The 26,563-nt window shown below is 40.6% G+C and overlaps 1 protein-coding gene across 1 annotated transcript; it reads left to right on the forward strand.

Moving 5' to 3' along the window:
* The first annotated feature begins 1,070 nt into the window (after nucleotides 1–1,070).
* LOC137726432 (uncharacterized) lies at nucleotides 1,071–1,619 on the forward strand. Its single transcript, XM_068465366.1, has 2 exons — nucleotides 1,071–1,358; nucleotides 1,425–1,619. Exons 1-2 carry the CDS (start codon nucleotides 1,071–1,073, stop codon nucleotides 1,617–1,619), a joined length of 483 nt encoding a protein of 160 aa, XP_068321467.1.
* The last annotated feature ends 24,944 nt before the right edge of the window (nucleotides 1,620–26,563 follow it).

Here is a 26,563-nt window from a genome sequence, read left to right on the forward strand (position 1 = left end):
TCCTAAGCCTGAAGAATGCATCAACTCAGCCCGAAGATGCCCCAGAGGCAGCTAGGCACGCCGTAGTTGCACCAGCCCCTCCTACATGAGATTTTTGGCATTTGCACGTCGATGGATCGTCCAACTACTAAGGATCGGGGGGCAGGCCTAGTTCGTACTACTCCAGATATTTTGATGCTCGAGCAGGCGATCACTCTAAGCTTCAAGACATCAAATAATGAAGCAGAGTATGAAGCCCACTAGCAGATCTCCGATTGGAAAAACACCTAGCGGTGAAGAAGCTTGCGATCTATTCTGATTCCTAGCTGATCGCCAACCAAACCTCAGGATAGTATGCAGCGAATCATCTAAGGATAGCCCGATACCTCGAGAAGGTACGAGATTAGCTAGCGACATTCCAGGCGTACACATTCACTCATGTTCCACGAGCAGAAAACGCCTATGCAGACGCACTAGGAAGCTTAGGCTCCACACTAGACCATCAACTTAGGCGCTTTATCCCAGTCGAGTATTTGGAAAAGCTAATCATAGATGAGGAACCAGCAAACGAGGTGGCGTAGATCAACATAACCCCGAGTTAGCAAGATCCCATTATTGAATATATAGTCAATGGAACGCTCCCCACATATAGAATGAAGTCCAGGAAACTCTAGATGAAGGCAACACGCTATTACATGTGGAATGACATGCTCATTCAAAGATTCTTTTAAGGACCATATCTCCGCTGCCTATCGTTTCCTGATGACTTGAAGGTTCTTAGCTCAATCCACGAAGACGTATGTGGAAACCACTTTGGAGGCCACTCCTTAGTGCAAAAAGCTCTTAACGCTAGCTATTACTTGCCTAACATGCATTAAGGCGCCAAAGAGTATGTACAAATGTGCGACAGCTGCCAGTGCTTCAAGCCTATGCTCGCACCACCTGCCAATAAACTCCATCTGCAGACGGGCCCTTAGCCATTCATGTAGTGGGTAATTGACTTGGTAGGACCAATGCCGCCTGCTACTGGGGGCAGAGGCATGAGGATCGTGGAGATCGATTAATTCATAAAATGGGACGAAGCCGAACCCATGACTACAACTACCCAGACGGACATAGAGCGTTTCATATGGAAGAACATCATTTGCCGCTTTGGCATCCCACACTCCATCGTCACCAATAATGGTCCGCCGTTTGTGGGTAAAGACTTAGCGAAGTTCTTCGAAAAATATGGCATTAAGCATCACATGTCCACGCCCTGGTACCTGCAGGGCAACGGGCAGGCCAAGGCGTCCAACAAGATAATCTTCGACTGCCTTAAGAAGACCCTCTCAAACAATAAGGACAAGTGGCCAAACGAGCTCCCTGGTGTTCTATGGGCATATCGCACCACCAAAAGATAAGCAACCGATGAAACTTAATTCTCCCTGATGTATGGTTCTGAGGTGATCATTCCTCCCAACGTCGTGGTGCCAAACATTAGCACTGTACTGCCGAATTTCAAGCAGAATGAAAAAGAGATGGCCATAAACTTAGACTTGGCAAAGGAAGAGCGCGAGAAGGTTATCACCCGCATTACGGCCTATCAGCAACAACTCCACTCCAACTACAACAAGAGGGCAAAAATCTGGCAGTTCTAGCTAGAAGACTTAATCCTCAGAAAGACCTTCATCATTGCCCGATGGGAAGGCTTCAAAAAATGGCTCATATCTGGGAAGGTTCGTACAAAATCAACCGAGTAGGCGGAAGGGGCAGCTACACCCTTACTACCATGAACGACAAAGAAATCAACAAGCAGATGAATGTCTACAACCTGAGGAAGTACTACGTGTGACTTCCTACCATTCTTTGGACTCTGTTCAAGATGAAAAAAATTCAATACTCAAGCAGCTTGACAAACAAAACCTCGCATGCCGAGGATTATCATTTGTTATACCATTACTGCCTACGAGCAAAGTTAATAAAATCCTCTATTCTCAATGAAGATTGAAAGAATTATTCACAAGCCTCGGCTGAATGCTACATATATGGCGTGAGCTCTCTAGCGCAAGAAGGTAAACTAATTCCTCCAACACTCATCTGGGTAAGCTCTCCAGCACAAGAGGGTAAACTAATTGCTCGACCACTCCTGTGACAAGTAGAAGACTCCTTCTACCCTGTAGACATGGCATGTGCTCTCCAATAAGGAGAGGGTAAACTAATCTAAAATATCCAGACGTGGATGGGTGGTACAACTGTTTAGTTTCCCCTAAATGCAATGACTACCTGAGCCGGACGACTCCTAGAATTAGCCAATATAGTCCTTCCCCTAGAATGAACTTAGTCGAATGAAGGATTCAATTTCGTGGGATCCCGGGTCTCTAACCGGAAGAGATGTTAAGTACAGGACACCTGCCCATGGAAGAGTTGGCGTGACAAGATGGTCTGTCCCCGACGTATAAGTCTTCATGAAAGTGGCTTGGTTTTGAAATGTTACAATACTAGTTAAGCGACCTGCGGAATCAAGTTACAACTAAAAAAGATGTGGCCTCTGAAGCGCGATTCTGCCTACACTTCACGCCTAAAACACTTCCGAGAGCTAGGGACGACACCTAAAATGGTTATGTGGGTCGTCTGCTTCTGTAAGTAAAACGCCCATCCGACGACCTGAAGGCTGGCAGCCCAAGGCAATATGTAAACCGAGATAAACACCTTATATGACTATGTGGACTCGTTTGCTTACTTAAAAGCAACGATTTTGGCCGATAGTCTACGGTTTAAGTTTTGCTGGGATAAAGGCGAGGTACGACTATATCAACTATGCAGACCTCTTCTGTTTTCTACTAGAAGCATGAGTCCAACCGATGACTCTATAAGTTAAAAACCTCGCAACATGCCCTATCGACTTTTCTAAGGTATCTGATTCATGTTTGCTTGTTGCCCTTAGGAAATTTTATTCAATTTTGTTAGGTCTGTCATCTGTTTGTGTTAAGAGAGAGACAAAGACAGAGACAAAGATTTTAGCTTATTTATACTATTTTTGTGGTTTGATCTGCAGGAATTTGTTTTTCTGAAACCTTTGTTTGGTAAAGTTTGGAGCTTTAAATTGATTTCAAGTGAATTGACTATATTTTTGTACTGCGATTTTTCGGGTTGATGAACTTAGCTTGGGCAGCCAATGATATTGTTTATATCATATTCAGTCAATAACGAAAATGGTGTATTAAGATACATGGATGCATAAGTTTTATGTGACAGTTCTTGTGCATTATATTTACTTTATATGTGATGTTAAATTGTTACATTTGGTTTCGTTTGATATCTGAAGGCCAAGGCTCAAGAAGCTACTCAAAGCCGAAATACAACCATAGTGGCTATGCGGACTCTTTTGCTTTCTACGAAAAACATGTGTCCGGCCGCTGGCCCTATAGGTAAAAAATTTCGCAATACACCCCGGGAGGGCTAAAGCTTGTGAAGCCATCCAAAGCCAAGATTCATAGCTATAGTAGCTACGCGAACTTGCCTGCTTCCTACAGAGGCAACGAGTTTGGCTGCTAGCTCTATAAGTTAGAAATCTCATACTTTTTCCTATTGCTGGTAAAGCTTTAGAAGCCCCGAAGATAAAGCTAAAACCTAAGTGACGATGTCAGATCGGCTGCTTCATTGAGGCAGCTCACCCGGCCGACCGTCCTAGGATAAAATTTTGCAAAAAAAACATGGCGAAGTAGAAGGATGAAGCAAAACAAGGAAAGTTGTTTATTAAATTTCTAGCAAATTGGTAAACCAGCTCGAAGGCCAACAATGTTCAAATAAAGCAGAACAAAAAGGAAATGAAGAAAATTCCTACGTCTAAGCAAAAATACTACTTTTTGGCAACCTGCGCGACCATTGGTTCCTCGACTGCCAAGCCTTCAGCAGCCGCACTGCTCATTGCAGCCAAAGCTTCCATTAACTCATCCTCAATCGCCTCTGCCTGGACTGCTTAACCCTCAGCTGCTCTACCAAAGGCAGCCTTAAACGAGAAATCAAGCAGATTAATTGGGGAAATGAAGAAAGTCTTGAAGCTCTTCTCGTAAAACTCATAATCCGACGGCCTACCCCGAAGATGGTCTACATAGCCAAGCTTGTAAAAATTAACCTGAAAATAAGCAAGTGCCACTTCGTGACCATCTTTCTCATTCTTCGACTACATATTCTCCTCAATAAGCCCAATGTGAGCACCCTGCAACTCATCCAGTTCATTTCTCAGGTTCTCGTTAGCAGACAACGCACCTTGTAGATCAACTTCCTTGGACTCAAGCTTACTAGCAACCTCATTGAGACGAGACACTACAACACGCATGAAGATAAGCTCCTCATCCTTGGCAAAACAAGTAGATCGTAGCTTCGAATTGACACATTCAAGGTCCTCGACCATTGGAGAAACACGATCGACTTCCTTCTCTGTAGCTTCCAACATTGCTTGAGTCGCACTAAGCCTAGTCTTCAAGTTGACGACCTCTTGATGGGCGATCTCCAGCTACACATAAGTGGGGGCAAAAACATCAGAGCCCTTCAAAACAGCGAGTTCTGATTCAAGCTTCTCGGTCTTTTTAGCAGTTGAGCCAAGTTGAGCCATCAATGCCACTTCAGCATCCTTAGAACACTTAGACAACATCCTGATCAACGCGTATAGAGTAAGCATGACGTTTTGCAAAAGTGTCTGAGCGGATGACAACTTTCTTGACACTGTCAATGAACTTGGCGCAAGCATCAACATCCTCAAGCAGGTCAGCCTTCAGCAATGCACAAACCTCGGGAAACTCACTAGCCCCAAACTTGGTGGATCTCTCACACTTACCCTTGCAAGCAGATTTCCCTTTCTTAGCAGATGAGTTAGTCATGGCAGAATGAGGAATAAGCCCATGTGCCACCTTAGCAGCAGAATCCACCTATCCACTCTTCATAGCAGTGAGCCTTTCAGAAGCCGAACTAGATTTAGCTCCCGTTGGACTCTTTGATACAAACCTGGACAATAGGGGCACCACCGAACCCTTCCGTTGGGTAAGCCTCTCAGTAATGGATGTGGTCACTTTAGAAGTAGCAGATTTTATAGGCTCAAGCTCAACGATTTTCTTCACCCCCTTAGGGGAAGTTAGATCAATGACAAGCTTCTCAGCAGCATACGAGCTCCCACGGGCAGCAGAAGAAGTCCTTGGCTTCTTCTCGGCCAAAAGCTCACAAACAGGTGAAGAAGATTTATTTTTTCTACCCTCATTGGCAGCAAGCTCTACAGTAGTGATCGAACGAGCCAACGCCTTGTCATTTATTTGTCTTATCTATTCATTCGGAGGCAGACCATCTTTCTCCCGACGAAGAAAGCTGAGCAGCCAGCACTAGTCACGGTACTCAGCAGGAATGCCCAAGGCAATGTGCACTTTCTTCATATCTGCCAAAGTCCTTGGGGTTGAGCCAAACTCCGAATCTACACAAAGTGAGAATGACGATTAATAATTACGATTAATAATTTGAAGTCATGGAGCAGCTCGACAAAAATTCAAGCAGGATAAGAATGAAGCAGTTCACTTACCACTGATAAAGGTAGTCGGGAGACGCAGCTTAGGAGAAGAGTTAAACTCCCACTCCCCGCTCACTTCTAATGTGTCTCTCACCCACTCATGATCGCCTTTGTAAGAAACATCAAGCATCTTAGGGGGAGACCTCAGCTGCCCTACACCTTCCTTGTGGCTAATCTCGAAGAAGTATCATAACTCATTTATGGTCAAGCCAAGATCAAAGAACCTGCTCAAGTTCGAGAATCCCACCATCGCATAAACTGCATTTGGGGAACATTGAGCAGACGCGCATTTCATGGAGCAGATCACCTCCTGGAAAAGACGCGGCATGGGAAAAGTAAATCCCAACACGAAGTAATACATATGGAATTTGATGGCCCTTTTCTTAGCAGTAGCGCCCTTGTCGCATGGTTCGTGGCCGCTATCATATTTCACTCGTTTGACACAAATCCCTGACGGAATCATATGCTTGTACGCCTCAAGAAAATCCTGAAACAGCTTCTCAGAATTGATCTTGACATGCGCAGCCTTGAAATAGCCCACCTTGACAGTACAAACATGGAGGATATTCCTCACTTTTGCGGTCAGATGAAGATATCTCAAAGTCTCTGCAAAAAGCACGAAGAAAAATATTTAGAGAGTAGCTCGCGAGAATAATAATAATAATAATAATAATAATAATTGCAAGCCTAGTGCCCCTGCACCAGGCCTCATAGTCCTCACATTTCCTTGCAAGCAGCTCGACCCAACTCGGGTGGAGGCCCACGCCTTCTCTCCTATTCTCCTCAGCGCGCTAGGCGCCCCAAGAAACAGGCCTAGGCCTTACGACCCAAGCTGCACGAGATGGTCCGAGATGGTCTCTCCTACTCTTTCGCCTTACAGCTGTACGAGCCTATGCCCAACAGTGCTCCTAGCAGGCCCTATGGCCTACTACCCAGTCCAATAAAGAAGGGGGGCGAGTGCCTATGCCTATCACCATCTCTGCTACACTCTAGCAAGGCCCAAGGCATCTCGACCCAGTCTCCCTTTCTCTCTCTCGCCTACCATAGCAGACCCAAGTCTGCTCTAACATGATTGACCCATGCCGAACTCACCTAGATGGGCTAGAGCCTCAGGGTTCGCCCAGCCTAGCCTAGCGTTCCAGCGCACCACGAATTGCATCGTGACATCCTTGCCATGCGTTTCTCACTTCCTCGGCCCCCGCCGAGCCAATTTTTTAAGTCCCAAGACTCCCAAAAAATTCAAGCAGAAGAAAATTCAAATTTTTCTTACCTTGGTGAGGCATAAAGAAGAAGAAGAACAACGAGAGACGACTCTTTGCAAGGGCAAAAAAAGAAGAACGCTAAGGGAGGGGGAAGAAAAAAATTTCCTATGGCTTCTGTTCTTTGTTGGAATAATGATTGCTCTCCAAATTTATTTAATCCACTGCTTAAGGCAGAATTAAATAGGTATTGGGGGCAATTGGTTTCCCTTTCCTATAAGAAGTCTATCTCCAAATCAAGAAAGAAGATCAAGTTCAAATTGGGAAACAATTCTACAAGCCTAAGCAGCTTGGGATTCCTACACCTATTATGATTTTCCTATGTGCAGCCTAGTAGGTGTAGGGGCATTTGTGGAGCCTAAAATAATCCCAAAAGTTCTAGAGCCGACACATGGACTTTTATTCAAGAAAGACAAGATTGCCCTCAAATAAATAGGCAGGCTTCCCAGATGCTTCCACGTGCAGCTCACACCCCTCAAGGTCTTAGCAGCTAAATACGACTGCCCATAGCTCACCTGCCTTTGGCAAGGAATTAAAGATAAGGATTAATTACCGAAATCCTATCTTTAATGAAGGAAAATTTATGTCCTAGCTAAGAACATGTAAAGAACATTTGAATACATAGGCAAACTATTAACAAATTAAAGTAGGCATGCATCCAAAAACAATTCATAAAACCCATGACTTTCAAAGCCTAGTATATGGTGAACCATAACTCTTTAACAACATTAAAGAGAAGAAAGGCTTTAGAGAATCATTACTCTTGTAGCTCATCCTTGATTACACAAGGGATTCACCCAAGTGGAGGGCCTTCAAGTCACCTCCTTTGCTTCCTTGAGGATTTGAGGATATGTTCTCCAAAACACCAAAAGCTTGATGTCTCCAAGTCTCTACACCAAAGATTAATTGTGAAGATAAAAATATATGACTTAGGGGAGAGGAAATTGCTAGATATCCCTCCCTAAGTGGCCGGCCTCCCTTGTTGAAATAGAGAGAATAATTTCACCCAATTTCATCAAGAAAAACCCTTGTATCAAATAAAGTTATAATTTTGAATTTATACTTCATTTCTTGTGAGTGGCAAACTTGTAATTAACACAAGTTTGATATCCCTCACTATTCATGGCCGGCCTCTCTAAGTGTTTGGGCTAATTGCCCATTTTGTTTTAGTTGTCATACAACTTAAACATAATGGGCCTTGTGGACCAAAACACTTTTGGGCCCCTAAACCCAAAACCAACTTAGAAGTCCAATACGAACGTTTCGTATAATTAATTAACTAATTAATTAACTTTTACCATACTTCAATTAACCATTTAATTGCTTATCCATTTCATTTAATTACTTCACTTTCATCCTTACTCGGTGTACGATCCATTAGGTTCCAATTAGCGAGGCAGTGGGCGATGTTACTCTTAACTATCGATTGTGAATTGAAACCATATTTCAATTCTCCCTTAAGATTAGTGTTTGCTAATCTTTAGGGCTTCCACAAACCATGAGTGACACCTAGCAGCATGTCATGGTTACCCAAGCTAAGTAGAAGTGGTTGGAGAACCTATCCAGTTACAACTACAATGCAATACGGTCATTCTCTAATACAATACTCTTAAATCACATTGTTGGAGTGATAGTTTGTTTCATGTCTACTATCCAATGTGATACTTCCCTATATAATTCGCTTGAATAAGATTTGGAACAAACTTCCTACGTCATATTCATATGCTTTGGCCAAAGACTCTTGAATCATATCTTAGAGTATTCTCCTTCCACCATGGAAGGTTAGAGATCCCTTGTTGTGCATTCATATGCCTACATGACTAGATAGCTTGACCCCAACCATGCCGTGGACACTCCAAAGGAATGCCATTTGACACGATCAAAGATCAAGGACCTAACCATTAGACATCTATGATGCCTCAGGTCAAAGGACTACTTTGCATATTGTAACCATCGAGTTCTTACATGACATGTATGTTTGAACTCTCTTTTGATCATAGTTCAGTGTACTCGATTATTCTTTCGAGCACCTATGTGTTTGTCTTAGTGTCCAACACTAAATGACTTGAGACTTGTCATATCCATACTTGAGTCAACATAACACATACTAACCTTAGCGGATTGTCAATGCCCAATTGGCAACCCTATGGCTAGGAACGTTTTAGGAATGAACATAAGAGAAAGGTCTCGAAAATCTAACTTACTTAGATCACTTATCTCTTAGATCAAATACATTCCTTGGATTCCCTTATTGCTTAAACACAAGATACAATAAATAGTGATTAACAATAAGCTTTGCCTTCCATTAAACATATAAAAGTTTAATACATTAAGTATTCCAAAAAAGCTATTACATCAAATGAGTGGCTTTGTGGGCATACTTCCAACAATCTCCCACTTGCACTCAAAGCCATCCTCCCATGTATCTAATACCCATCTTTTCCATATGGCGGTCAAGTTGGATTTGAGACATTGGCTTCGTTAGTGGATCTGCTACGTTATCGGCTGAAGCAACTTTGAGGATGTTGACTTTCCCCTCGGCAACATATCTTCTAATGATATTAAAGCGCCTATCAAAAGGCTTGTTCTTTTGATGTGCCCTGGGTTCCTTGGCTTGAGCTATCGCCCCACTATTATCACAGTACAAAGTTACTGGTGATGTAATGGTTGGAACCACTCCAAGTTCAGTGATGAACTTCTTCATCCAGAACGCTTCTTTGCCGGCTTCAGCTACAGCGACATATTCAGCCTCTGTCGTGGAATCAGCAATTACACTTTGTTTCTTGCTTTTCCAGCTGACAGCCCCACCATTCAGAGTGAATACATATCCGGAGTTGGAACTTCTATCATCGACGTCAGATTGGAAATCTGCGTCTGTATAGCCTTCCACTCGCAACTCTGTCACTCCTCCATAAACGAGGAACATGTCCTTAGTTCTTCTTAAGTACTTAAGGACCGTCTTGACAGCTGCCCAGTGTTCTGATCCTGGGTTAGATTGATATCGACTAGTAATGCTCACAGCATATGCGATATCAGGCCTTGTGCATATCATGGCATACATGAGACTTCCTATGGTGGAAGCATAAGGAATAGTATTCATTTGCCGTATCTCTTCAGGAGTCTTAGGTCCTATGGACTTAGAAAGGTGAATTCCATGTCTCACAGGAAGAAAACCTTTCTTAGATTGTTCCATCTGGAACCTACTTAGCACCTTATCAATGTACATAGATTGGGATAATGCAATTAGTCTTCTGGTTCTATCACGATAGAGCTTTATCCCAAGTACATAAGATGCATCTCCTAGATCTTTCATGTGGAAGGTTTTGGACAACCACACTTTTACAGAAGAAAGTACTGCAGTGTCATTCCTGAATAGTAATATGTCATCTACATATAACACTAGAAATACCACTGCATCGCCTACGACCTTTTGATAAACACAATTGTCGTATTCGTTTTGAGTAAAATCAAACGATTTGATTTCAGTATCAAAACGAATGTTCCAGCTCCTTGATGCTTGCTTAAGTCCATAAATGGACCTCAGAAGCTTGCATACCTTAGTCTTTGCAGACTTGGACACGAAACCTTCGGGTTGAGCCATATAAAGCTCTTCCTCTAGGTAGCCGTTCAGAAAGGCCGTCTTCACGTTCATTTGCCAGATTTCATAATCATGGTACGCAGCTATAGCAAGCAAAATCCGAATGGACTTAATCATGGCTACAAGAGAGAAAGTTTCTTCATAGTCAATCCCTTCTCGTTGCCTGTAACCCTTGGCTACAAGTCTAGCCTTATAAGTCTCCACGTTCCCATCAACGCCTATCTTCCTCTTGAAGACCCATTTGTTTCCAACAGGTACTATACCTTCTGGAGGGTCTACAAGAGTCCAGACCTGATTTTGATACATGGAATCCATCTCGGATTTCATGGCCTCTTGCCATCTCTTTGAATCAATGTCGGACATTGCTTCTTTGTAGTCCCTAGGGTCCTCCTTTGTGTCATTGTCACCCAGAAGGTACAATTCCACAAAGTCATTGTCTAAGCCATACCTCTTAGGTGGCTTACTAACCCTTTCAGATCTACGTGGAGCTTGGGGTCCAGGAATAGGGTTGTCAATATGTCTTGTGCTTATTTGTGGTTCATCTTTAATCTCATTAATTTCCATCGTTTTACTTATAGTTCCTTTGAGAACAAATTCGTCCTCTAGAAACTTAGCAGTTCTGGCGACAAAGACTTTCTGGTCGTCAGGATGGTAGAACTCATATCCCATAGTTTCTCTAGGATATCCCACAAAATAACACCTTACTGATCTCGCTTCAAGCTTAGTAGCTTCAAGCTTCTTGACATATGCTTCACAACCCCAAATCTTAATGTGATTAAGACTTGGCTTTCTTCCATGCCATATCTCATAGGGCGTTTGTGAAATTGATTTGGAAGGTACTCTATTAAGCAAGTAAGCTGCTGTATATAGAGCGTATCCCCAGAATGTTACTGGCAGATCAGCGGAACTCATCATAGAACGAACCATGTTCATCAAGGTTCGATTTCTCCTTTCAGAAACTCCATTAAGTTGTGGAGTTCCCGGTGGAGTCCACTGTGATATTATTCCACACTCTTTGAGATAATCTAGGAATTCATTACTCAGATATTCACCCCCTCGATCTGATCTTAGGATTTTTATCTGTTTCCCAGTTTGCTTCTCAACTTCATTCTTGAATTCTTTGAACCTTTCAAAGGATTCTGACTTGTACTTCATAAGATACACATAGCCAAACCGAGAGTGATCGTCGGTGAATGTGATATAGTAGGAGAAACCTCTTCTCGACGTAGTAGACATAGGTCCACATACGTCAGTGTGGATTAACCCTAGAATTTCAGTGACACGCTCTCCTTTCCCAGTGAATGGAGATTTGGTCATCTTCCCTTTCAAACAGCATTCACAAGTACCCATCTGGTCATTACCTAATGGGCGGACATATCCGTCTTTCGACATCTTGCGAATCTTTTCAAGGTTCACATGTCCAAGTTTAAGATGCCACATCCTTTCTTGGTTAACTTCTTCTCTAGCCCTTTTGGGTTTTGAGGTATTCCTGCTTTCAATACAGTGCATCCCACTATTCGTCTCTAGGTGAAAAAGTCCCTCTATCATATTACCATGAGAGATAATACGACCGTTCAAGTATAAAGTGCAACTCATTTTGTCAAACAATACTGAGTGCCCATCTCGTAAAAGCTTAGAGATAGAAATCAAATTCTTTATACATGAAGGAAAATATAAACAATTTTTAAGTTCCAGGACTTCCCCAGAGGGTAGGTTAAGCATGTAGGTGCCTATTGCTTTTGCAGAGATTTTAGCGCCGTTCCCAACTCGCACAACCATCTCCCCATTGCGCAGTGTCTTGCTCCCTGCTAGTCCCTGTATCGTATTACAGATATGTTGACTAGAACCTGAATCAAATATCCAGGAATTAGAGCTCACTGTAAAAGCACTCTCTATGACAGAAATAGTCTCTTCAAAAGTTCGTGTCATAAGGCTCGCAATGCGCACCCTGTATTTCTTCTTCCAACGTCCATCCTTTCCACAATGAAAACATGTTCCTTTGGATTTTCTTGCCTTCTTCTTATTTAACCTTTTCCTTGTGTTTTCATTCTCACTCCCACTGTCCCTTTTGAAACCTTTTTCAAATTTACAGCACATGTCAATCATCTCGTTAAAAGTATGATCGAATCTATTCACTTTATAGTTTACAATAAACTTAGTGAAATCATCCGAGAGAGATGCAAGGAAAAAATCTTGGGCCATTTTCCCATCGATGGAAGTTCCTAAACTTTCAAGATCTTGAAAGATCCTTTCCATCTTTTGTCCATGTTTATGGACCGATGCCCCTTTTGCCATTTTGGCATTTAATAGACTACAAATATTTGAGAATCGTACTTTACTAGTCTCAATGTCATGCATCTTATGCAAACTTTCAACCATGGCACATGAAGTGTCCATGTGCTTATGTAGCTTCATAAGCTCCTCACGAAGTGAAGTGAGGATTAAGCATTTGGCTTGTAAGTCATCCTCATAGCGTCTTGGCATAATCATGACACTCTTCCTTCGAAGCTAGTTTCTTAGGAGGTACATGAGGAGGGGATTGCTTAAGCACATACAATATGTCTTTCACCTTTGAGACATTCTCAATGTGGCGATACCAAGCAAGGAAACGTTGGCCCCTAAGGCCCCTTTTGTCAAGTATAATGGTGGGTATAATTTTAGGCATGTCGTTCACTACATAACATAACAGAAATCGTATTAGATTGTTGATAAACTACTTGATTGGGTCTTGAATCAAATAGTACCACCCACTATTTTTGGCAAATTCCATATCCCTCAATAGAATCCGAGAGTTATATTGAACTCTTAGCGGGGTATGGGAGACTCACCATTACCAAGCCCACCTCACGATGATACGATGTTGGTTAGCAAAAATAATGATGAGAGAATAACGCTTTACTCATTTACAACGTTTGTAATTACCCATCTTGTTTGTCCTCTAGAGAATGTTGCCTCACGATGATACGATGTTGGCACCATTGCACTTAGTTAAGTTATTCCCACCATGCTTAGTTCGTGTAGGGGTTCAAGAATAACCTCACGATGATACGATGTTGGCTATCCTCGTTGCCTACCTCACCACATCATGTATGTACATATGGACTCCTCCTGAATGTAAGCACATACTTTGAACTTCCCCATGATAGGGTGAAGCCAGTGTAGGAGTCATAAACGATTGGAGTCCACCACGGTGGAAGGCCTACGAAGAGATGTTCAAAGCATCTCTCGCTTATCAACTTAATATCCATTTTTATTTGAGGGAGTAGTGTTGGGCTACATCAAAAACATTTTAATCATATTAAAAGAACATGGGCCTATCACAACTATTGGTCCAAGTTAATATGAATTAGTAGCATATAATACTCCCACTGTTTCGTTGAAACAAGCGAGACTATATGGAACTACTAACGAACGCATTGCATCCTCATATGGACTATATAGTCGTTTTAGGTTTTAGGATGATTATGAACCGATTGATTTGATCCAACACGAGCCTTGTGTTGGACCTTGGGTTTTAGGTAGATAGTTTGTTGATTTTAGTTACGCGTTTAATCTAATTAAACCGTTATTTCCTATTGGGCGTTGGACCCAACTATTCTAATTTGCATACAATTAAACAAATAGGAATACATGAAATAAAGAGAAGGGCTTATGCCCTTTTACAACACATTGGAGGACTTATGCCCTTTACAACAAACTTGAATTAATCAAATTACATTCAAATCTATACTACTAAACCCAAACATTCATAACGTTAAGCGGCCAATCACATAGCTCAATTATCGAGGCATTTGGTTCATAATCACCCTTTTCTTAATCAATCAAATTAACTAAGAAAACAACTTTAAACAATTGGTTTTTGGATCCATAGAATTGATTTAAATGGAACTAAATATAATGAAAATCCAATTCTCATTAAAGAGACAAAACAATTTTTGTTCTCATTTTATTTGGGCCATTTTGCAAAAACACAAACTTTTGGGCCAAAATACAAATATACAAAAGTATCAAAACTTTATATAATTGCACAAAAGTACCCCACTAGAGGGGTGGCCGGCCAAGGATAGAATCATTGAGATTTTTGATAAAAAAAAAAATTTTGTAAGTGGATTTTGGTGGGTGAGATTAAAGATGGTGGGGATGGATTGAAAAGAAAATATATCTTTGACATAATTAAAGCCATTTAATCATTTCTCACAAATAATCATCACCCATCAACTAATAATCAAAATTTTATGAAAAACAAAAAAAAAAAAATTTGAATCAAAACTTCAAATTTTTTTTTTTTTTTTTTTTTTTTTTTTTTTTGTTCTTGGCAAGAACTTCAAGAACATTGAAGAACACTCATGAAAACTCATAATAGCTCCATGAATGTTTTCACTTACCAAAACTCAATTTTTCACAACTCAAAAGAGGGTTAATATCCTAGGGTACTTAGGGGGTTCCAAAAAGCACTTTAAAACCATTTTAACAAGCCTAACATGAACCCAAAAAAATCACCCTTTGGATTTGGCCGAAAATCCCAAAATACTTGGCACCAAATTTTAGTTCCAATATTCATGCTTATATGAACTACATCTACAACATTTGAGATGCTAAATTTTCAAACAAAATTTATATTCAAAGCAAGAATAAAGCTTGTAACATTTACAACATTTAAATCACATATTATGAAAAATCACAAAACCCAAAAGGATCCACCATAAACTAGGCCTAGGCTCTGATACCACTTGAAGGAAAATTTATGTCCTAGCTAAGAACATGTAAAGAACATTTGAATACATAGGCAAACTATTAACAAATTAAAGTAGGCATGCATCCAAAAACAATTCATAAAACCCATGACTTTCAAAGCCTAGTATATGATGAACCATAACTCTTTAACAACATTAAAGAGAAGAAAGGATTTAGAGAATCATTACCCTTGTAGCTCATCCTTGATTACACAAGGGATTCACCCAAGTGGAGGGCCTTCAAGTCACCTCCTTTGCTTCCTTGAGGATTTGAGGATATGTTCTCCAAAACACCAAAAGCTTGATGTCTCCAAGTCTCTACACCAAAGATTAATTGTGAAGATAAAAATATATGACTTAGGGGAGAGGAAATTGCTAGATATCCCTCCCTAAGTGGCCGGCCTCCCTTGTTGAAATAGAGAGAATAATTTCACCCAATTTCATCAAGAAAAACCCTTGTATCAAATAAAGTTATAATTTTGAATTTATACTTCATTTCTTGTGAGTGGCAAACTTGTAATTAACACAAGTTTGGTATCCCTCACTATTCATGGCCGGCCTCTCTAAGTGTTTGGGCTAATTGCCCATTTTGTTTTAGTTGTCATACAACTTAAACATAATGGGCCTTGTGGACCAAAACACTTTTGGGCCCCTAAACCCAAAACCAACTTAGAAGTCCAATACGAACGTTTCGTATAATTAATTAACTAATTAATTAACTTTTACCATACTTCAATTAACCATTTAATTGCTTATCCATTTCATTTAATTACTTCACTTTCATCCTTACTCGGTGTACGATCCATTAGGTTCCAATTAGCGAGGCAGTGGGCGATGTTACTCTTAACTATCGATTGTGAATTGAAACCATATTTCAATTCTCCCTTAAGATTAGTGTTTGCTAATCTTTAGGGCTTCCACAAACCATGAGTGACACCTAGCAGCATGTCATGGTTACCCAAGCTAAGTAGAAGTGGTTGGAGAACCTATCCAGTTACAACTACAATGCAATACGGTCCTTCTCTAATACAATACTCTTAATCACATTGTTGAAGTGATAGTTTGTTTCATGTCTACTATCCAATGTGATACTTCCCTATATGATTCGCTTGAATAATATTTGGAACAAACTTCCTAAGTCATATTCATATGCTTTGGCCAAAGACTCTCGAATCATATCTTAGAGTATTCTCCTTCCACCATGGAAGGTTAGAGATCCCTTGTTGTGCATTCATATGCCTACATGACTAGATAGCTTGACCCCAACCATGCCGTGGACACTCCAAAGGAATGCCATTTGACACGATCAAAGATCAAGGACCTAACCATTAGACATCTATGATGCCTCAGGTCAAAGGACTACTTTGCATATTGTAACCATCGAGTTCTTACATGACATGTATGTTTGAACTCTCTTTTGATCATAGTTCAGTGTACTCGATTACTCTTTCGAGCACCTATGTGTTTGTCTTAGTGTCCAACACTAAATAACTTGAGACTTGTCATATCCATACTTGAGTCGACATAACACATACTAACCTTAGCGGATTGTCAATGCCCAATTGGCAACCCTATGGCTAGGAACGTTTTAGGAATGAACATAAGAGAAAGGTCTCGAAAATCTAACTTACTTAGATCACTTATCTCTTAGATCAAATACATTCCTTGGATTCCCTTATTGCTTAAACACAAGATACAATAAATAGTGATTAACAATAAGCTTTGCCCTCCATTAAACATATAAAAGTTTAATACATTAAGTATTCCAAAAAAGCTATTACATCAAATGAGTGGCTTTGTGGGCATACTTCCAACATTTAATACATTCCTAATTGAAGATTGACTCCAATCAAGTAAGTAATTCCAATTTAAATAAATTAGGGATAATTACATCATTATCTCAAGATATTATTTCCTATTTAATATCTTGAGAATATTTTGAGAATATTTCTCCATAAACACCTTGGCTAATAGGATGCCGTCATGTGTAGGGTAAAACTCTAACATTGTGGCCGACCTTATCCCTATAAATACTCCATATTCTATCAAAATTTCAGAGCTTTTGCTACCCCTAAAAAAGGCCTAAACACTTTACTCTCTCAGAGAAATTGACTTAGGCATCATAGATCCATAGGCCTAAACCCCCCCACCTCATGGGCACGTGAGGCTTAGGTCTTTAATCAAAGGTGTTGATTGTTTTGCAGGTGCATTTTCGTTAAGACTAAAGACGACGAAAATTTGCATCGACAATATCCATACAAAGAGAGATTGTTGTATCTATACCTCATGATGACCCTTTTTACAAGTTTTTTGCAAATTTAATTTTACACTGCAAAAGTGAGAGACCATATCCACCTTTCTCTTCTATACAACTCGATAGCTATCAACACAACATTGACACTAAGTTTATGTCTTTCTCTCTATGCTGTTGCAATAGTCACCAAGAGTGACATTTTCTATGAGCATATCACACTGCACAAGCCATTCACCCGATCTTGAAAGGTGTTCTGTACGGAAGGCCACGATATGGAGGATCACGAAGAGAGAAATTAGCCAAGTGTCAACTCGACGTCAGTTGCGGAAGGTAAAGAAAAAGAGCTTGGGTTCTTGGAGAGTTTCGGGAGCTGATGAGGATTGATGTCGATCTGGGTCTGAAGCTTGGGTCGGTCGGCGACCATTGTCGGTTGCTCTCTTTCTCTCAGCAAGAATGTGAGGATATGGGGTATCGGGGTTTTCTTGGAAAAGATGACTCAGTGGTTTCTAGCTGCTATGCGGTTGGGGCTCTGGCGGGAAGGCTCTTTGAACCCTTTTTTGTAGCGTGCTTAAAGAGTTGAAATGACGTTGCCCAACATATTTAAACTTAGGATTTTACATATTAATAAGAGATGATTAATAATCGGATCCGTGGCGCAATGGTAGCGCGTGTGACTCCAAATTAGAAGCTTGCGTGTTCGATTCATGTCGGGTTCAATACCCTATACCGGTTTAATTTTTTTGTTATTTATTTTGGTTGGTACTATAAAAATAAGTAAAAACTCCCCACATTCTTTGTTTTCCCCAATTTCCATGATATAATTAGGTGCATTCTCCTAAATCTTTTAAATTGTTATTCTACAAGAATTAGTGTTTTACGATGCTATTTGATATAGATAAAAATAAAAATAAACACACACTTTCTAGAGAAGCACAAGCTAGACGATTTTTCAAAATTGTTCACTCTTATCAAAGATAATATGTTTTTAAATTTTAATTCTTGATATTCACGTTTGAATTTTAAATAGATTTTATGCTATCTTGTGTACTATATATAATTTTACATAAAACATCTAAAGAATATGACAAAAGTCTGTACTTGAGAAAGTTATGAACATTATTCGCCCTTAATATGTTTTTCTTTTGAAATAATTAGGACTCAAACTTAGAAAAATTGCCAATTCTCTTTAGGGTGCGTTTGTTTGGCCTCGTTACTGGGACTGAACTGGATTGGACTACTTACTAATGTAGTCCTATGTTTGGTTTGTAACTTTGTATTAGGACTAAATTAAATGGGACAAAAGGATACTCACGTGGACTAGAGGCCTCGCTAGAAGTTCTTAGCAAGACCCTCCACAAACCACGAGACTCGCTAAGACCATCTCCGTTAGCCCCTTTCGCTTCACCCCTGCTTCTTCTTCTTCGCTCCCACATCCATTTTCATCTTCTTCCTCTTCTCTGCTTCGCCCCTTTGCGAATTCTGGGCTTCGTTCTTTTGGATCTCTAATGAATTTTCTTCGATTTGCAGATCGTTGGGAGGAAATGGGCATTGTGGCGGCGATTTGCTTCGAGCGTCGTCGTGATCGCCATGGATGCCAAGCCCTTGCAAGCTTCAATTCCCAACGCTTTAGCCCATAACGCATTAAGGCCTCCAATAGCCACTCCCGATTTGGTCTCCCCCACCACTTCTAACATGCCAATAATTTTTTTCCGATCAAATTCTTGAAGAAAACTGCTCCATCCTCTCCAAGTTTCTTATTCTTCTGCAACCTCTGCCATTAGGTAAAGACGATTGCCTTTTTGTTTTTCCTTCAAGTTTTTAATTTTTTCACATGGGTTGCTTGGTGCTATGTTGTTGCTGATTAGCATCATAAAAAACTGGGAAATTCCAATGGAAAATAATCAAAATATATGGTTTTCTGAAAAGAGAGTAAATTGGGATTGTATATTGTGGATGCAAATTTCCGCCTTCTTGATCTTGGACAAAATTGCACCTATAAAACAATTAACACCTTAGGTCAAGGCCAAGAGCCTTACGCGCCCACATGAATTTGGAGGGGGGGCTTTGGCCAAAGAACCTCCAATGCCAAAGTTAGAATTTAGAGAGAAAAAGTGTTTGGAGAGTTTTTGGAGTTTTACAAGAGTGTGGAACTAGGTTTTTAGAGAAAAATGGGTAGTATTTATAGGGCATGCCCGGTCCTCTTTGGAGAAAAGGTGGCCGGCCTTTGAGATGCTTTTTGTGTGCATTTTGTGGTTTAATGTGTGAGTTATTTGGCAATTAATGGATTAATTAGGTAATTAATCCATTAATTAGCCAATTAACACATTTTGGGAATGAATATTTTGGAGGTTATGTAATTTATGTGGAATATTTTGTAAGTTATGGAATGATAGCTAATTGATTAGCAAAGAGGGGAAAAAAGGTAAAAATATATGGAATGAAATAGGTTTTGGGAGTTACCTTGTAGAAGGGATTTGAGGAGATGGATTTTGAACTTGTTACCTATTTTGGGCACTTTTGACTCAGTTGATGGATGATTCTCCACTACTCGCGTGTAGGAAACCCGGTGTGTCTCAAGGGTAATTTTGTCCTCTTCACCTAAAAATCCACATGTCGTCTTTTGATTATTTTTGGCTCCACAAATGCCCCCACACTTGCTGAGCTACTCGTAAGAAAGGGCAGCAGGTGTAGAGATCTTCTTGCTCTAGGAAACTTAGGACTGCTTCTTATTTTGATGTAGATTCCCTCTTTAATATGAAATTAGATCTTTCTAGGAAAGGGAAATAAATTTCTCTTAAAGCCTATTTAAGTCCACCTTAAGTGGGTTGTTAAATCAACTTTGGAGAGCGATTTATTCTACCCTACAAGAGAGAGAAAGCTTAGAGGATATTTGTTCCCCTTCCCCTAGTAATCTTCTACACTTGCCCGTGCAAAGGATCGTCTTTCGTTGCTTTCTTCGTTTTCTCCATGCCACACCGATGTAAGAAAATTTGATTATCCTTGTCTTCTTCTTGGGATGTGCTGCCACGAAGCAATCGTCGGGGTGGTGCGACATGTCGGTTGGCAAGGGCCAGAAGTCGGTCTTGTCATAGGCTAAGGAGGTGGTGTGGCAGGGGCCATTGCTTCTGCTGCTCGGCTTGATTAAAGCCAAGGATTGGCTCGGCATGGGCCGAGGAAGTGGCGTGGCATGGGCAACGGTTTGGGCTGCTTGCGAAAAATGAGGAAACTGATTGAATTTGATTTCTCAACTGCTGTAAATGGATCAGTCAAGGATAAAGCTGCCAAGATCGGAGCTGCTAAAGATGAAGTGTCAGATGAGTGAACTGTTAAGTGAAAAAGTGGTTGCTGCCTTTTGACCATTTGTTGCCTAGTTGATCTTTAAGCATTTGATCTTTTAAGCTATGTGGCCTTCTCGCACTGGAGAGCTTACCCAGATAGGTGTTGGGGAATTAGTTTACCCTCTCGCACTGGAGAACAATTAGTTTATCCTCTCACACTAGAGAGTAAACTCATACGAGTGTCGGGGAATTGGTTTACCCTTTCGCACTGTTTATCCTTTTGTATTGGAGAGCAGACCCATACGGGTGTCGGGGAATTGGTATACCCTCTTGCACTAGAGAGCAGACCCATACGGGTGTCGGGGAATTGGTTTACCCTCTCGCACTGGAGAGCAATTAGTTTATCCTTTCGCATTGGAGAACAGACCTAGAAAGGGCTTTTAGCAGTTTTTGTGGACAGCAGTTGAGCCAGGCTTATGAATAACTTCTTGAATCTTCATTGAGAATAAAGAAATAAGTCAATTGTGCTGGAATGTAGAAACTGCATAACAAACTGGATAATCTTCAGCTTGTGAAGCCTTATTCGTCGAGCTGCTTAAGACTTCGAAATTATTTGGAAAAAAAATCAAACGAGGTTTAGGGGATGATGAAGACTTCCCCTGCTTATGTAGGCCATTTTGTTGACCTGTCAAGATACTCGTCGCATCGGCCCTCATTTGTCAGCTTCTCAAGGTACTGCTTCCACTTTAGGCAGTCGTTGGTAGTGTGGCCCGGTCCTTGATGGAATGCGCAATACTTTGTATGATCCAGCTTGGTAAGATCGCCTTTCATGGGTGACGGCAATTTGAACCAAGGTTTTTTCTTGAGCTTGCAAAGAATTTGGCCGATTGGAACTGTGAACTTTATGAATGTTTCAGGCGCTGAGTCTTCTTTGGTCCGGGAATGTTCCATGTGCTTCTTTTTCGACTCGTTTTTGTTAGACTGCTTAGCCTCATCCTATAGTGCATGCTTTTCTGCCAAAGCATACGAAGCTGCTAAGGTCAGTTCTTCTCCTATGATCAGTTTTTCAAATAAAGGATGTTCGATGGGAAGCACATTTCTGAATGCTGCCGTTGCTATATCTTCGTTGCAACCAACAATCTTGGCTTTCTCCACTTTGAACCTCTTGACATAATAGCGAATTATCTCCCAAGGGTCTTTTACAATGCTGAAGAGATGGTCGGATGTCCTTTTGATTGAGCGGTTAGCCGGATACTTCTTAGTGAAAACAAAGGAAAGTTCGTTAAAACTCCAGATTGATTGTGGCGGTAGAGTGTGAAACCAGTCTTGCGCCTCGTCTTGTAGAGTTATGGTAAAAAAATTTCACATAAGCACATCGTTGTTCCTGTAGAGGATCATGGTACTGCGGTAGTGCTTGAGATGTCGATCTGGATCTTCGTCTCCCTTGTACGAAATAAAGTGAGGTATAGTGAACCAGCGAGGTGGATCTGTCTACTTGATCTCATTCGTGAATGGTGACATGCTTATGTTGGTCATGTCTTGTCGAAGCTCATCGTTAGCAGCCTCATTATGTTGGAACTTACCCAATCGTTCATAAAAGATCTTCTTAACTTCTTCTTGAATTTGCCTCTGTTGGGGCAGTGGAACTTTCGGTTGCCCTTGGTTATGACCTATGGGTTTGGGCTGCTCTTCCTTATGCTCGACTCATCTATGTCGCAGTTGCAGTGCATATGGCATGTTCCTGGCAGGCGAACGAGCTGCTCGCAGGCTACCGGTTGAACTTGAGTCTGATTGAGTGACTGCTTCTCTCCAACTATTGTGCTGCCTACTCCAATGTGAGGTGGTGAATACTCTTTGCGAGCCTAGTTATGAATGAACACTTCGCCTGAAAAGTTGTCCATGTTGATAATTGGAGTGTGACCTCAACTATGAACGTATGCTCGTCCATAGGCTTAATTGGGAATATACGCTCCTCCGCATGCTAAGACGAGAATATACGTTATCCCAAGGACCCAAGCGGGAGTGTAAACTGCTAGAACGCTCAGATCGTGGCTAGTTGATGGGCTACTTGTCTGGATGCTGGTGGAAAGGTTCATCTGCCCTTGTCTTACTTCGGGACACTTCGTCCAGGGCACGTTGGATCTCGGTGCGTTGCAAGAGTTGATTCACCAAGGTTGTCTGTTGTGCAAGTGCGCTCGTCAACTCTATGACTTGTCGAAACAAGTGTTGTTCACCATTTGAATTGGACGAGCTTGGAAGGAATATGCCTCATTGAGCAGTGGAAGTGTGGTAGGCTCCAGGCGCGAGATTTGAGTTGAGAAATGTCAAATCCGTGAAGAAATGTGGTGAAAATGCCCTCGGCTTGATGGTAGGTTCGGATGGTTGAGATAGTCTTGGGCCAACTTGGGCTGCTTGAGAGGCCACGAGAGCAGGCTGGGCCACAAGAATGGGCTACTCGGTGGGAGTCACTGGAGCAGGCTGGGCTGCAGGAGCAGGCTGGGTCGTGAGAGCAAGCTTGGCCACGAGAGCAGGCTACTCAGTGCATGATGCATGCAAATGCGAGGCTTGGGCTCCGCTTGGTAACACATTGGGCTCGCGTTGGGCTTGGAGTGACATGGCTTGGGTTATGGCCTTTGCACGCTTGGATGGCATGGCTTGGGCCGTGGTAGTGGTGCCATGGACCTTGCCACGGGTGGTGGCCGTGGTGGCCACCGCGGTGGTTGCCATGGTGGTGCCGCTCCACCTATGATTACATTTAGCCTCGTGGATTGCCGTGGTCCCATTTCTTGAATATTGGAATTTTCACTTGCAGAATTTTCTAAATCTCTAGCCATTGTATTTCTTTTTTACGTTTTATCAAAGAATCTTTGCAAATAAAAATTTCTAATAATAAGAATGTACAAAAATATACAAATGGACAAGAAAAATAGAGAAAAACCTTTTATGCGAGAGTCTTCTACGAGTGTGTGTACTTCAGCTCTCAATGAAAGCACCAATTTGTGGATGCAAATTTCCGCCTTCTTGATCTTCGACAAAATTGCACCTACAAAACAATGAACACCTTAGGTTAAGGCCAAGAGCCTCACACACCCACGATGAATTGGGGGGGGGGGGCTTTGGCCGAAGAACCTCTGATGCTAAAGTTAGAATTTAGAGAGAAAAAGTGTTTGGAGAGTTTTTGGAGTTTTACAAGAGTGTGGAACTAGGTTTTTAGAGAAAAATGGGTAGTATTTATAGGGCATGGCCGGTCCCCTTTGGAGAAAAGGTGGCCGGCCTTTGGGATGTTTTTGTGTGCATTTTGTGGTTTAATGTGTGAGTTAATTGGCAATTAATGGATTAATTAGGTAATTAATCCATTAATTAGCCAATTAACACATTTTTGGAATGAATATTTTGGAGGTTATGTAATTTATGTGGAATATTTTGCAAGTTATGGAATGATAGCTAATTGATTAGCTAAAAGAGGGAAAAAGAGGTCAAAATATATGGAATGAAATAGGTTCTGGGAGTTACCTGGTAGAAGGGATTTGAGGAGATGGATTTTGAACTTGTTACCTATTTTGAGCACTCTTGACTCGGTTGATGGATGATTCTCCACCGCTCGCGTGTAGGAAATCCGGTGTGTTTCAAGGGTAATTTTGTCCTCTTCACTTAAAAATTCACGTGTCATCTCTTGATTGTTTTTGGCTCGACATATATGGTTTACTGATTGCATAATGTTCTTGTAAGGAAGGGTGGTGTATAATGTGCACTCGAGTAGGAACGACAGAGAGATGGCAACAATGTTCTTAGATCCTACATTTTACATGTTTTTCAAACGTTGTGGAACAAATGGGCTTTCCGCTGTTTGTTTTTGAATATTTATTATCGGTTTGTTGCAATGAGTTCTCCATGCATTTCAATGCTTGTCGTATTAAAGTTTTTCAGGTTCATGATGTTGTGGTTAACTCCATGAAGGAGGCAGCATCCAAGAAGCTTCTGAATGCGAGCCAAGTAAAATGATAATTAGTTGTCCTGTGAGAAAAGTAAAACGATAATTAGGTGCAATTTGTGATTGAAAAGTAGTATTAAGGACAAAGAATTGTGTGCCCCAGCATGTGATGCTCGTCTATTTCCTATCAAGTCAACAATTTGATGCAGATGCAAGGCTTTGGATGCAGATGCAGAGCCTTGGAGTTTGAGTGTTGTTTTTGGTAAATTATTAATAAATTATCTTAATAGAAAAGGAATTAAAATGGAACTTTTTTTTTTGGTAAAAAAAATGAAACTATTTTCATTATTATGTTTCTTAGTCCGACACTGCATCAAACGCTTCATTAAATCAGTCTAGCTTAGTCTAGTCTAAGCCAATCCAACTTAGCCTTTGAAGCTAGTCCAGTCCGAGATAATCCGATACAACAAACGCACCATTAATGTCTAATTTCTACTCATTTCATCCAATTTTTTTATTTTTTTATTTCTAATACATCAATATTTTTACAGTAAAGGGAGGAAGAGTTAGGTTAAACCATAAAATGAACAGCCTAATTTGGTAACGAGTTCAGCATGTACCACTTAGCCTAAACCCTCATTTCATCCAAAGTCAGCATGTACCACTTAGCAATGTCCTGTGTTTTTTTCCTTTTAGAATTTTTGGTGTCTTTGATGTATTGTAGACGTTTTCAATGTAACTATAGGTCTAATCAATAAATATTAGTCTGTGTTAAACTAAATAGAAGGAAAACTTACTCAACTAATTCTTTTTGTTTTTTTTTTTTTTTTTTTTTTTTTTTTTTTTTTTTTTTTTTTTTTATATATTTTTTTTAAAGGAAAACAACTGATGACGAATTATGATTATTCACCCTTTTTAGGTCTTGCAACGCATCGAACTCCGTACCTTTTTTTTTTTTTTTTTTTTTTTTCTTTAGGAAGCAGGTGCTCACGCTTTACCATTGGGCCACTTATCGTGGTTTATCACTTATAAGTAAAGAGAAATACAAATTGTAGTATTAAGAGGAATACCAATAAATTATTTTTGGACTATTTTACTACAACAACTCACACTCATACACCCAGCACCGCATCAAACCTTATGTTTAAAAAGTTGGAGTATTTTTGCCCACTATCATAACTATAGTGTATGCTTATCATACATTTAATTATTTGTCATATGTCATTTCACTTAACTCTAGTTAACTTTCATATTAAATATTACTTTTGCAATTTTGAAAAAAATTAACCAATGTTAATTGAAATGATGCGTGACAAATGATTAGGTATATGGTGAGTATACACCAAAGTTTTAGGGTGGTGAACAGTATCCCGTGCTTTTTTCCTTTTAGAATTTTTGGGGTCTTTGATGTACTCTAGACGTTTTCAATGTAAGTATAAGTTTATTCAATAAATATTAGTGTGTATTAAAAAAAATTGAAAAAACTTAACTAAATTAGTTTTGTTTTTTCTAAACAAAGAGACAACCGGTAGGGAATCATGATTATCCACCATTTTTTGGTTTGAAAGAATCAAGTTTGGAATTGCACTCTACTTGTGGCCACGATCAAGCAGATTCACAGCTTACAAAGTATCGAACTTATGACCTTTTTCTTTAGGGACTTGTGGTTCGCAATTTTCCATTAGGCCACCTGTCTTGATTTCTCACTTATAGTAAAGAGAAATACCATCTAATCATACTATTAAGAAGAATACCACTAAATTACTTTTCGACTATTTTACTACAACAACTCTGGTCACACTCACACATCCAGCCAACACCATAAGACCATCTCCAACCAAATGGTCCAGAGGGTCAAATAGCCGAAAATAGCCAAAAATTGTCTCAAACTAAGGGTCAAGCCAAAAGGGCTCGTGGACCTCACGAGACAAGAAAGGGCCAACCAGCTGGCCCAAAGGAGCTAGCCAACTAGCCTTGGGCAAGGTCATAAATTTG

The sequence above is a fragment of the Pyrus communis genome, chromosome 1 (assembly GCF_963583255.1).
Source record: "Pyrus communis chromosome 1, drPyrComm1.1, whole genome shotgun sequence".
NCBI classification, from domain to species: Eukaryota; Viridiplantae; Streptophyta; class Magnoliopsida; order Rosales; family Rosaceae; genus Pyrus; species Pyrus communis.